Source organism: Notolepis coatsorum (genome assembly GCF_963971535.1).
Source record: "Notolepis coatsorum genome assembly, chromosome: 2".
In the NCBI taxonomy this organism is placed as follows: Eukaryota; Metazoa; Chordata; class Actinopteri; order Aulopiformes; family Paralepididae; genus Notolepis; species Notolepis coatsorum.
This window is the reverse complement of record NC_140166.1, coordinates 200,523,563-200,536,972: the sequence shown is the minus strand read 5'-3', so window position 1 is coordinate 200,536,972 and position 13,410 is coordinate 200,523,563. Positions and strand designations below refer to the sequence as shown.

Below are 13,410 nucleotides of genomic sequence, written 5' to 3'. Positions count from 1 at the left end.
CCCTCCGGTACACAAGGAGGCAGCCTGTCGCATCTTTTCACCAGACAGCGCGGACTCTCAGTGGCGAGGAGTAACGCGTGGGAGGCTCACGCTGCCCCCGATTGGAGGTGGGGGGGACACACACTGAATTGATTGATTGATTGATTGATTGATTGAAAACTTTATTAACAGATTGCAGAATGGGTACAGTACAGTACAGCTCAATACATACAATTGTTAAGGGGATGCAGACCAGAGAAAGACTTTCGTCTTGTTTACATCAGGGTCCCCCATTTTCAATTCATCGTAACATATATGACATACATGACATACAGATAGACAGTACTGCTACATCTATACATTTATGACATACCAGATTTGCAAATACAGTACTGTTTGTGATACAAAAAGAGTCCTGAAAAAAAGTATATACATTTGACGTAGAAACTGTACATTGGAGGAGGTTGGGTGGGGGGGGGGACTGTACATTGGAGGTGGTTGGGGGGGGTGGGGGGGTGGGTAGGAGGGGGGGGGGGGGCTGGGTAGGAGGGGTGGGTGGGGGACACTGTACAACTGTACAAACAAAACTGTACATTGGAATATTGACAAAGACCATACTTGGTAATTTACTGTACATTGGAGGGGGTTGTGTTAAGACATTTACAGGGGCCAGTTTCGAATTGCAGTCTCCCGTAGGTGTTTTTTGAGAGTGTTTTTGAAAGTGGGTAGTGATTCACATTCCTTTACAGCTTTGGGTAGGGCGTTCCACATTGATGTGGGATAATTGCGAAACGTGTTTAGTCCCTTGTTTGCGCCGAATCTGGGTTTAACATGATTTGTGGAGCTCCCTCTGGTGTTGTGATCGTGGTATTCACTGACCTTTGGGAAGTATTTTGACATGTACATGGGTACCTTGGTCACGTAGTGTATCTTGTAGACCAGGCCCATTGCAAGTTGCTGTACTCTGTCGTCTACTCTAAGCCATCCTAGGTTGTCAAAGTGGGCAGGGGTGAGGTGGGTTCTAGGAGTCAGGTCAAGCAGTAGTCTGACTAGCTTGTTTTGAGATGTTTGTAATTTGTTTTTTAGTGCCTTTGAGGTGCTTTGGTACCATGAGGTGCAAGCATAGTCGTAGTACCCTTGAATGAGTGCTCCTGCTAGAGTCTTCAGGGTATTCTTGTTTACCAGAGAGGAGATCCGGTACAAGAATCGAGTTTGTTGGTTGACTTTTTTTATTACATTGGATGCCATTTTGTCACAGGAAAGATTAGCCTCTAGGATGGAACCCAGGTAGGTAATTTCATCTTTCCTTATGACAATATTGTCACCCACTGTAACCGAGAAGCCGTCGGTCTTGCTGAGTTTGTTATTTGAACCGAAGAGAATGGACTCTGTTTTGCCCATGTGTAATGATAGTTTGTTGTCGGCGAGCCATATGCAGATTTTGTCTAGTTCCGAGCTGAGGGCTTTTTCAACCTGTAACTTGTTCTTGTCAGAGACCAGCAGGGCTGAGTTGTCCGCAAATAGGAACAAGTTGCAGTCACAAGCTGACGACATGTCATTTGCATAAATTAGGAATAGTAGCGGTCCTAGTATGCTTCCTTGTGGAACACCACAGCTCACTGTGAGGGGGGGGATAGGGTACCGTTTACCTCCACCATCTGTTCTCTCCCCTCCAGGTAGGATTGTGTCCAGCTCACTGATAGACTATCAAAACCAATTGCTTTTAGCTTGTCAATCAGAATGGTGTGATTAACAGTGTCGAAGGCCTTTTGTAGGTCCAGCATGACCATGCCGCAGTATTTGCCCACGTCCACCTCTTGTTTGATGTGGTCGTTCAAATAGAGAAGGCATGTGTCAGTGGAGTGGGATGTTCTGAAGCCAGATTGGAATTCGTAGATTCAATTTTTTTCCGCGAGGTACTTTTCGATCTGTTCGTATACTATTTTTTCCATGACTTTCGAGATGGATGTAAGGATAGAAACAGGGCGGTATTTGCCCGGGTCTAATTTGCTGCCCTTTTTGTGCAGGGGTGTTACTCTCGCAATTTTGAAGTCCTTGGGGACGTGTCCCTGTTTTATGGAGAGGTTTATTATGTGTGTGATGACTGGATGACATATGACATGCAAATATACATAGTATAGTTAGGTTTTCTTCCTTGGACCTGAACCCAGGCATTAGAACCTCTGACAAAGGTGCATAATACTGTTCATAGCAGTGGTCGATGTGTCAGAACGTCAGCTATACGCTGATAACATCACATCCTGTGTGTGTGTGTGCGAAATAGTTTTTCTCCCCACTGGTGTGTCGATGGTAAAACGACAGACAGGCTGAGGTGAAAAGCCTGGATATAATGCGTTCGTGCCGTTGGAGGTCTAACTGAACGACAACGCCTATTGTAAATAAATAACTATCGACAACAACAAGGGATTATTGGCAGAGCGGCGCCGGTGGTTCTGTGTGTTCAGAACGAGAAGACATTGATGTTGTTAGCCAGCCAGCTAACACACACAGGCTGAACACCGTTAGCTCTAGCTAACAGGAGGAGGAGGACTCTGCTAGCTGATCGCCACCATCATCGCTGCTTCTTCTAGCCAGCGGTGTGTCGCCGTGTCTTCCTACGATGGGAAACGCAGCCACTGCCAAGAAGGGCAACGAGCAGGAAAGCGGTGAGCATCTGCAAAATCACCGACTGTGTCCATCTTCAAGTGGCTAGTTGGATTATTCACTAACCACAACACGAAGCGAGAACAGCTATTAAACGTTAGGCGTTTGCCACTAATGTTAGCAGCTAGCATGAGAACAGGAGCTGCAGAGAAGGACCATCTTTGGGAGGATAGTAGCCTCTGTTTGGCTCAGTAACGAGCTAGCAGCTGATCTCTGGCTATATAACCTTACATGAGCACAACCACGTATTTAGTTAACGTTCACGCTGACACAGACACTGCTACAGACAGTCAACAGACATTCAGGGTGACATTATGTGTGTTGTTTCCAGTGACAGTGTATTGAATCATAGAGATCTTTGACTTAACGTAAAACATATACACCGTCTAGTTATCTGACGTTAGCTGATGTTACTAATGTTGAGTAGCGTTTAGGTTAGCGGGGCATACTGTTAATGTTTAGTTATTTATGCTCTCTGGCGTTAGATAGCATCGCCAAACATGGGTCTGTAACGTCCAGATCCAGCTGCAGTGGAGGCCTGGCTATAATGCTAAACAACAGCACGTCTTCATAATAATAACACACAAGGATAAGTTTGCTAGGTACCAGTGGTCGAAACAGTCTAGTCACTGTAATATTGCTGTTAGTGGTTGCTACCGTTTTTTTTTTTTTATATATTCAATGGCTGCAAGTGTGAATGTACATGGTAGTAGTCGGCTAACGTTACCGAATAGTCAACTAGCCGAAAAGCAACAATTTAACGACGACTAACATTACCTGATATGATACTTAAAAAGCCAGATATTGGAGGGACATGTTTACAATTAATCAAAAGATGTCCGTGCTTTCTTTCGGTAAAATAATTGTGTTGATGCTGATAAGGGAGTGGGAAGTTCTTCTATTCTATTGTGCACCTGTTGAAAAGTAATCTCACTCACTATCCAGATTGCTCTCTTTCTCTGTCCGTTGAAAACAGTAGCCAGAGGGCACTGTCGTGTGTTTTGAGTGCATTTGTCAGTAATGGCCTGAGTTAATCCACTAAACTGTACCACCATGTCTAGTTGTCTGTGTGGGTGGGATAGCAGTGGTCTTGACCTGCTTTCTGATTGGCAGTTGTCTATAATGCAGCAGACGCACAGACCTGTGACACCACCAACCTGTAGCTTTACAGGGAGGAGTTAAAGGTTGATACAAGCTGTGATGCACAAAATACAAAAACACATGTTAAATGTTAAGTTGGCCTTATATGATGGAAGACTGTTTTTAGCTCAAAATCATTCCCACCCACATATCTACCAGTTCACCTGGGGGACATAATGCTTATTATTATTATTATTATTATTATTATTATTATTATTATTATTATTATTATTATTATTATTATTATTATTATTATTATTATGAGCCTATATATTATGGGGAAACTTTGTGAAGAACTGTATTTTACATTTGATCACAGGGAGCATGCTCACATTTTGTTAAATTGTTTCTGGGCAAGCAAGGCTCCTTAACATTATTATTTAATATAGTATCTATTGCTGGCTAGCACTGTGCAATGTTTTGACATTAAGCGTTGGTTCATTCATGCCAAAGATTTCAATTGTGCCTATCAAGCAAATAAACAATATCTATATTGCTATGATACAGTGTTGCTTGAAAGTATGTGAACCCCTTTGGAATATCACATATTAATCTTTATTATATCTTCATCTAAGATACCTTTTCTGATAAAGCATGTCATGATTGAAGGAAAACACAAATAGTTTGAATATATTTTGATTATTTACTAAATACAATTATTAATTAAACATGAAATATGCTTGTGTGCATAAGTATGTGAATTGTGAACCCTTGGGACCCAGCAGCTTCTGGCACCGCCACCTATGGCTTCAACTAAACCTTTCCCTGACCTTTCCTAGAGTTGAATACTAGTCTCTTGCATGTGCTTTGATGGATTTTGGTTAGTTTTCATCATTGAACTCCCTCAATTAATAAAGGATCATCTTATCGTATCTTAATTCACTGACATTTTAGGGATTCCTTGCATGAAGAACTCACTACAACTTCTACAGTATTTCAATGTGTCCCAAAGGTCCCAGTGTCATCTCAGACCATCCATAATGTGTCTTCTCATTTAATCACTATTATGTATTTCTGCTTGAATAGTTAGGAGTGTTGCCTTGCTGCATAACTCCTTTGGCATGGTTACAGGTCATGGAGCACATGACCTGTCATTCCTCCGTATAATTTGAAAGTAAAAACATAGAATTCACTGATTTCCTCGTAATGGCAAGGTCACCAGGACCAGAGGCAATAAAGCAGCCCACAGAAATGAATGACACTCCCATCACCATGCTAATGCAGCTAATGGTAGGCATGGTGTTATAATGGTGGATGACAATGCAATGACGATGTGAATAACAAACTTCTTGTTATGGCCAAACGATCAAGTTTCTACTTGCATGTCCATTCAAAATTAATTCAGTAGTCCACTGGAAGAATACTTTCTGGACCAGCATATCAAAAGTTGATCAAAAAGGGTGTATTTTTTTGGCTAAATCATTTTGAAGTGCTGTGTTATTCACATTGTCATTGCATTGTCATTACACATTATATATTCAAACTATTTGTGTTCTCCTTCAATCATGACATGCTTTATCAGAAAATGTATCTTAGATTAAGATATAATAAAGATCAATGTGTGACATATTTGAAAAGCTGACTATTCCAAAGGGGTTCACATACTTTCAAGCAACACTGTAATATTGTACTATAGTCAAGGCAAACATGTTGTTGGCTGATCAAACTGAAACAACATTTTGAACAGGAAGCCTATGTGGTTAGCAAAGTGCAGCTTGTTACATACAGGAAGTGTATCACTCCAAGGCCGGCCCTCCAGTCAAAAACTGTTCGGTTAACTCACCTCTAAGCGCGATCATTGTCAAAAACGAAAACACCAGGGCATTCATCTTGAAATGGCCCAGGGAAAGGATCACTCCTTGGCTAGTCGACTGTTTAACAAGTATCGCAAGGGCAACCAAGAGCAGAAAGGACAAGAGAGTGAGGGTCCTCATGTGTCTGAGTTCACCATCGTATGGGATAAGTTGAGTAAGTGTGGTGTTGCTTTCGGATTACACAAGTGAGAGGAAGCCACCTGTACTTGCCTTTTTAAAGTCGACTTTTTAAGTTGGCTAGATTTATGTTTTGCGTTTGTGGGACGATGTTGAATTTGGCTTCAAAACATAATGGGATTTTGGACTAAACGATGCAGTCTTCTAAGTTCTAACTTCTAACCCTTCTTCAGTGTGAAAAGAGTTTGCTATTCAACTTCCCCTTTAGATCCACAACTGCTTTACTGAAAATGTCTTGAGATAATTTTGCAAAGGGAAACAAGTCTATTGCATCACATTGCAGCTATTTCTGACTTTTAACCAATACAGACTTTTAAAGAAATTTGGTTACTCTAGCCTACATCTTCTGAATCAACCGGAAAGTCTTCAAGTAGGCGGTTGTTCTTTCCATTAAGAATGCTTAAGCACACTCCATTGTCCTACGCTACCTTTCTGGCGCTTCTGTTGCTCACCTCATCCTAACCGCGTACCTCTATCTGTCATTTTCTTTGTCCGCTTTTGCTGAATTATGTGTTCTTATTCGAAAATGTCTTTCAATCATTATTGTTTTTCCTTCTTTGTTTAAAATGTTTAATTCTAAACAATATTTTCAGTGCAGTACTGTAGGCTCGATTAGAGGTTTGACTTTTCCATTATGATTAAGATTTAAGAATTAGGCCACTGGTGAATTAGACCATTACGTTTTAAGTATTGAATCTATTAAAACTGAACTGTCTACTTATTACTGTGTGGTAAAGCTGTAAAGAACAAAATATTGTCTTTAATAAAGTTTTATTTGTAAACCTATTAGGCTACATTAGCAGCAGCTTTCTTGATTATTGATTTAAGTTAACTTGTTTGCCATGGAAATGGGGACAATCCTTACCTATTCTTCCTAAAATGGTCTTTATGTTCAACTCCAGAATAATTCTTGTCAGTTTTCTTTCTTTCTCCAGTTGGTCAGTAGGCGTGCCTTATGTCGTCTTCGTCTTCAATGTCATTTTGTTGCATGTTTACATCTAATCCACTGGAATCTCTTAATGTTTTTAACACAGCATAAACCTACCGCTGGAATCTCTAATGTTGTTCTTAACACAACATAAACCTTTCTTCCTTCTCTTTCTCCGCTCATCATTTCCATCCATGTGGGTGAATGTTCCTGCAAACCCTTGGTGAACTGTAGAGACTTTTGGTATGCTCATTCTTCCATAAGCCGCCCTAAGTCACAGAGAGAGACCATTGGACATGCAAAACCACTTCCTCTGCAGCATAGGCAGGCTGAGTGATATGCCCAAAATATAATCTTTATTCGTTTTTGATGGTATAGTTTTCCAGTACAAATTGCATTGTGATATGACTTTTGTCTTTCACTGTGCTATTTCATTCAAAACTGTCCATTTTCTTAAACGTTTTAATACTGCTTCAAGGAACAAATTTTTTTTATTACAAATATATGATATGTATCCTGGATGATGGTATGGTAAAATCCATACTTGGATCCACGACGGTATACCTCCCAGCTCTAGGCAGAGTAGGCAGCTCCAACATAGACTCAGATTATATCACCGTTTGGGACTATTTTAGGCTAACAACTATAGCATACAGCTTAGCTTAGCTTAGCTTCCACATATCCAGCAGTGTTTCCATGCTAGGTATGCATGTACCCCAGCAAACACACCATGTGTATTGCCAGGCATAGTAACAGTGTTATGTGTTCCTCTGTGACTATGGACGTCTCATGTCTGCTGTGGTTTTCACGTTGCATATGTCTTTTCTAATGCCTGCGCTGTACATCCAGTTATGCTCTGCTGCCTTTTGCTTTATTTGTCTATTTTTTTTTCTTCTTTTAATTATAAAATACTTCTGAAAGGGATGCATTACAGTCTCTCTTTGAATTGACCCATCCTGTAAAGCCCACAAGAGCTTTTTGCATCTCTTTATTCATTAAATTGCCTGCCTAGGTGTTTGGTTTGGGTTTTGTAGCTAATAAATCAGATGGTTTTATTCTTTCTTGTCAAGTACAGTACTGCCTCCCCAGTACTTGGCTTTGGCCTGACCTTACTATGAATTTATTCAGGTTAGTTTACCGAAACGTGTTGTGTGCTTAGCTAGTGGCTACTATGTGTTTTGACATGCTCATTGACGTCTCCTCTTCATATCCCCTCAGTGAAAGAGTTCTTAGCCAAAGCCAAAGAAGATTTCCTAAAAAAATGGGAGTGTCCACCACAGGTAAAGATCATCTTGGATAAAGTTGTTCTCTCTATGAGTGTCTGGCGAGAGAGAGAGTGAATTCACAAGTTTGGAGTTTCATAACATTCACTTCTGGTCTACTGTATATAAAAAGTTGGTTAGACACCTTGTATGATATAAAAGTAGCCACTTCCTTTCTTGCAAACCGCCTGAGATTGTGTAGATTTGAGGCAGAGATGTTGATTGTGTAATTCTATCGTGTCAACAACGAGGCCCTATGCGTCTCTAATGAAGAAATCAAATCATCCCTGTGTTTACCACTGAGGATGCAACTTTTTTACTGCTGATTCCTGTTTTCAGACCTAAACGTTAGATGGGCTATTGGCTGATACAGAGTACCGATCCAAACCATGACTTTTATTGACCAATAGACTTAGACCCTAGAGGTTAGGGGTCAGAGGTCAGAAATGATTGATATATGATACACTTCTCTCTCCATTATAGATGTGCACTTGGTGTCAGATTTTCCTGTCAGGGGAATCTCCAGATGCTAATAACCTATTGTATGTGTTTGGTATCAGCCCAGTATCCAATACCAGTGTGGTGCTAAATCCATTCCACCTGTAAAGTGTGTTCCTATTTCCTACCTACTTCCAGGTCAAAAACGAATGTTATGAAGTTAAATATTTGTATTTTCAAATGGAATGTCAGTCTCACGTTGTATGTACAATTAGTTTGTGACATGTGCCACCACCATTTCTACCGCATTTAGTTTTCAGTTTGTCAACTTGATATGACTCGCTAGGTAACGGTTAGCTAGCTAACATTCGTTTCTCTATCAAGCCATTCCGTTAGTGTTTTCTAAGTACAGTGGAAGCTGATTGTGCATATGACACAACAGATTGACATTACTTTTTATAAATGTAAATATCAGCTTTATATAGTAATAGTTTATCTATTTTATTTATTTATTTTCAACCGGAATTAGGTCAGAACAAATTTTGCAAGCGAAACCAATAATCAGTATGAGGTCATCGGCGGGTACGTGCCTATTAGTAACTACTAGGAAAGTCTGCATTGTCATCAATGTCTTTTTCTAGACTAAATATTCTATTTGATACCAATGGTGTCCACACACTGCTCACTGCGAAAACATACAAGAGAACGAGGTCTGCCTTCGACTATCCGCTGTCTCATTCCCCACTGATGACGTGTTTTCCTCAGACCACCACAGGCCTGGATGACTTTGATCGGCTGAAGACTCTGGGTACCGGCTCGTTCGGGCGAGTTATGTTGGTCAAACATAAAGGAACAGACCAGTTCTTCGCCATGAAGATCCTGGACAAACAGAAAGTGGGTGATGTTTTTATTATTATAAAGAAAATATTTAAGCTACCAATGCGATGACTTCCATGACCTAAAGCCAATCTGATCAGAATTTGTCAAAGTATTATGTGATATGACACATGTGTATTGTGTAAACTACTGCATGTTTCTTCTGTGCTTCAGCTAAGTGTCATCATGCATCTCGTGGAAATAGAACGTTTTTCTTAGCTATTGTGATGATGGTGTTTTCACAGTAATACACATTTCAGTGTTGCTCAGTCCGTCTGCTAGTACTGAAGTGAGTTGCATTTAGTCTACTGGGACGATATGGCCAAACATTTTATCACGATAAAAATTGTCATATCGTTTGATAATTATTTATTAGTATTAAAAAATATATAAGATTTATTAAAAAAATATATATATATATTTAAACAACAAATGTATGTTTATTTTGCAGCAATTCTTTGTCGTTGCCGCCATCTTTAGTGTTACAGCCCCTCACACTCCAGTTCTCAGGCTGCAGCTGGTTTGAAAGCGAAAGTACCAAAAAAGTGGCTGTGGCTCCAGGGGAGTTGAACAGTTCTGGCTCTGCTAGTTTATTTTCTATCTTTTGGCGCTTTTGACTGGAGACTAGCTCTGCTAGCACACATAGCCTACTGTGTACAGACTGTTTCAAACTGTATTTTAAATTAGAAAGCAAACAAAATAAATGGACAAGAGAAAAATAATTGTCATTTGGACAAGCAAAGCCATTACTTTAAGCCATTACAAAACAGTGACCTTGGGTTCTATAGCGACCTTGGGTTCTATGAAAGGCGCTATAGAAATTTGATCTATTATTATTTAAGTTGCAGGCAAGAAAGACAAATCTGTACACTGTCTCTGGTTTTAAAGCTGCCCTGTTGCAGGTCACAATACAAATATATATATATATATTATTTTATTATCGATACTATTTGTATTATCGATTATTAAAATATATTGCCATAATCATCGTTTTATTGCCCAGCCCTACTTTATATTTGACCTAGGTAGCATGTTCAGAGCAAGGCCTGTTTGATTTCCAGTTTGTGTGTTTTCTGTACTGTTACTTTTATAGTGTCTCGCTTTAAAAGCTGTCTATCTCCTTTTTCAGTTTGGTGACATTTTGTGCGTCAACCTTTATCAGTCCTTCACCGAAGGCCGCAAACACAAACAGTCCTTTTTTAGAAGTCGCACAACACTGCTTTAAAGAAAACAGGCCTTTTAGAAGTCACACAACACTGCATTAAAGAAAACAGGCCTTTTAGAAGCCACACAACACTGCTTTAAAAGGAGACAGGCCTTTTAGAAGTCACACTACACTGCTTTAAAATGAGACAGGCCTTTTAGAAGTCACACTACACTGCTTTAAAATGAGACAGGCCTTTTAGAAGTCACACTACACTGCTTTAAAATGAGAAAGGCCGTTTAGAAGTCACACAACACTGCTTTAAAAGGAAACCGGCCTTTTAGAAGTCACACTACACTGCTTTTAAACAAGACATGCCTTTTAGAAGTCACACAACACTGCTTTTAAAGAAGACATGCCTTTTAGAAGTCACACAACACTGCTTTTAAAGAAGACATGCCTTTTAGGAGTCACACAACAGAATGGACATAGGCACGCAGACACAGCACTTGTATAGGGCAAAAACCCTGTACCTTAAATTGTGGGAATTTTCATGTTCTTTCCTTTTTCTCATTTTCTTTTACTTGAATTTAAGCTTAAATTGTTGTCCATGTTGTGAACAGGTTTCCTGATCCTAAGTGTTGTGAAGGGCCAGATTAAACCGAATATATATATTTATTTATATATATATATTTAATTGTATTTGTATATTCTCTAATATTCCCTGATATCCCTTGTATATTCCTTGTACAATATGCATTGAATATCCATTCTAGCCTACTGAACATCCCATAATAGTCTCCATTCTACTATTGGTCGAGACCTTGGTGCCAGGCTGCCATACCCCTCAGACCCAGTTCAAACGTACCGCTCGACATGTACGAACAAGTCCTAGTTCCGCGTAGGAATTTGGCTACCGCACCACTAATGGGACTATTTGTTCATAGTGCGTATATATACTGCGCTACTAAAGTAGGACTTTCCTTTCAGTCCAGTTTCTTACCCTCCAATAGAGTCACAGACGTAAAGCCTCCCCGCGACGCCACGTGTGGGAGTAAGGCCAAGTTCGCCTACCATCGGTATTGAGACATCGTGTATATTAATATTTGAATAGTCATATTTGGCACTATATCGTCGAGTTGGACGTAGTCTATTAAGCTAATAATAGTCTGTTAATATATAGTGCTTCGTGTGGTGAGAATACTACCGTAGTCAGTACCCCATCGTTTCGGGCAGAGAACTGGCTGCTTACCCAGGGTGGTTGACCCTATGTGAAGCTGCACCCGAGGAGCCCCAGAGCCGACGAGCGAGTGGACCTGTATACCGGATTATTCTACCGACGACAGCCCGCCTTCCCAGGCACGGATTATGCTTTGGATACTTTGATTATTCCATGGATAAAGACCCCCGACACTGCCGTGTGTTGGAACCCCCCCCCCTGGAGAGGACGCAAGGTGAGGAGACGCTCTGCAAGACGAGGTCGCTTCACATCTCTCCCCCGTGGACCGGAGAGAGCCGGCCCACAAAGAGTCCACCTGCTTTCATCTGTGGTCCAAGGATCGCCGGCGCATTGAACAGCACTACAGTGGGTTCACCTGGGATACCCTTGGCCGGACGAGGCAGCCGGATTCTACCCCCCCCCCCCTCCTACTCCTGTCGGCTTACAAGCGACCGGATTAACCCCCTCTAGTGTATCTAGTATAATCATTAAAGTATCATTGCTGTTATTCCTTAACTATTCCAGGTCGTATATTTACCACCTGCGCCTTCAGAGATTGGACATTCTCTATTGATATACCGACGAATACTCCTTGCCATAAAAGTGCATACTATTTCAATTCATAAATGTAATTAAGTGATTAAGTGCTTATTCTACACACCATCGCTGTGTAGAAATAAAGACCTGTTTCTAATTCGTACATTTGTGTTGGATCCGTTTAATCTACGTGAGAGTGTTCATGATAATATATTTATGCCGTGTACTGGGTGGCCGAATATTAAGTACAAAGGTAGTGGTAGTAAGTATCATATCTAGTAATACAGTCAGGGAATTGTACTCCTCAGTTACAATTGGTCCTTCGAGCCGGAGGGTAATTAGTGTAATATTAATATAGTGTTATTAATATTGAAATGGCCTATGATGAACACTCCACGAAACGATCCTCCTAACCAACGCCCGCAGCGCGAACGACGGCTCCCTCAGTACTTAGAGGCTTACGCTGTCAGTCAACAACCGAGTCTTCTACTAACAGTAAACGCGGTAAAACTAGAAAGTAAAAGTATGTCTAACCCCAACGCCCAGACTACCCCGACCATAGAGGCCCCTACGGGTTCTAATGTAACTGACCAAGTTCACTGTTGGGGACCAGTGGGAACCAGACATGACTTCACACCCCGCCAGTACTGAAGAAGTAGTCCCGATGAGTCCCGGGAGGAATAGAAACGCTACCGAGAGAGAACTCGGCACGGAAGAAGACGGGGAGAGCACCGTGGAGATAGAGCTCCAAGGCTCCGCAAGGAGTACCCCGAAGGAAGGCTCCCCTATACAACCGCCTTCTCCAGAGGCAGAGAGGACCCTACAGCAGGCCTTCCTCATCAGCCTGAACGCCGCTGCTGAACGCGACCGACTGCAGATCCAGCAGCGAAGCGAACACGAGCAGATACGTCTAGAAATAAGACGCATTCAGATGGAAGAGAATGTGGCCCGAGAACGAGCCGGTGCTCAACGGGACGCAGCGCGCGACAGACAGCAGTCGCAACTAATAGAACAGCTGATCAGACGGACAACACCCTCTCCCTCCGCCAGAGGCTCCAGGAACTCGTCTAGACACACCTCCAGGGCGGCATCCCCTAGCCGAGTAAACAACCCTGAACTTGACCAACAGACGAGGTCTATACCCCCCGCAGACCACCTCCCCCCACCGGTCCAAGCGAGACCTAGCAACCGGGAAGGAGCAGCATATCCTGTGGAGAGGCTAAACCAGAGAC

At 41.5% G+C, this 13,410-nt stretch overlaps 1 protein-coding gene across 2 annotated transcripts in view; it reads left to right on the top strand.

The window, feature by feature from the left end:
* Positions 1 to 2,295: 2,295 nt before the first annotated feature.
* prkacba (protein kinase, cAMP-dependent, catalytic, beta a) overlaps positions 2,296 to 13,410 on the top strand; it is a gene marked incomplete at its 5' end in the record, with an annotated part of 37,309 nt that continues 26,194 nt past the window's right edge. The window contains 3 exons of one of the 2 annotated variants that reach the window (XM_084309078.1): positions 2,296 to 2,645; positions 7,921 to 7,982; positions 9,168 to 9,296. In XM_084309078.1, the coding sequence (XP_084165204.1) occupies positions 2,600 to 2,645; positions 7,921 to 7,982; positions 9,168 to 9,296 (237 nt within the window). Of the gene's footprint in view, positions 2,646 to 5,618; positions 5,752 to 7,920; positions 7,983 to 9,167; positions 9,297 to 13,410 lie in introns of those variants that run through there. The other variant, XM_084309077.1, reaches the window with a different exon arrangement.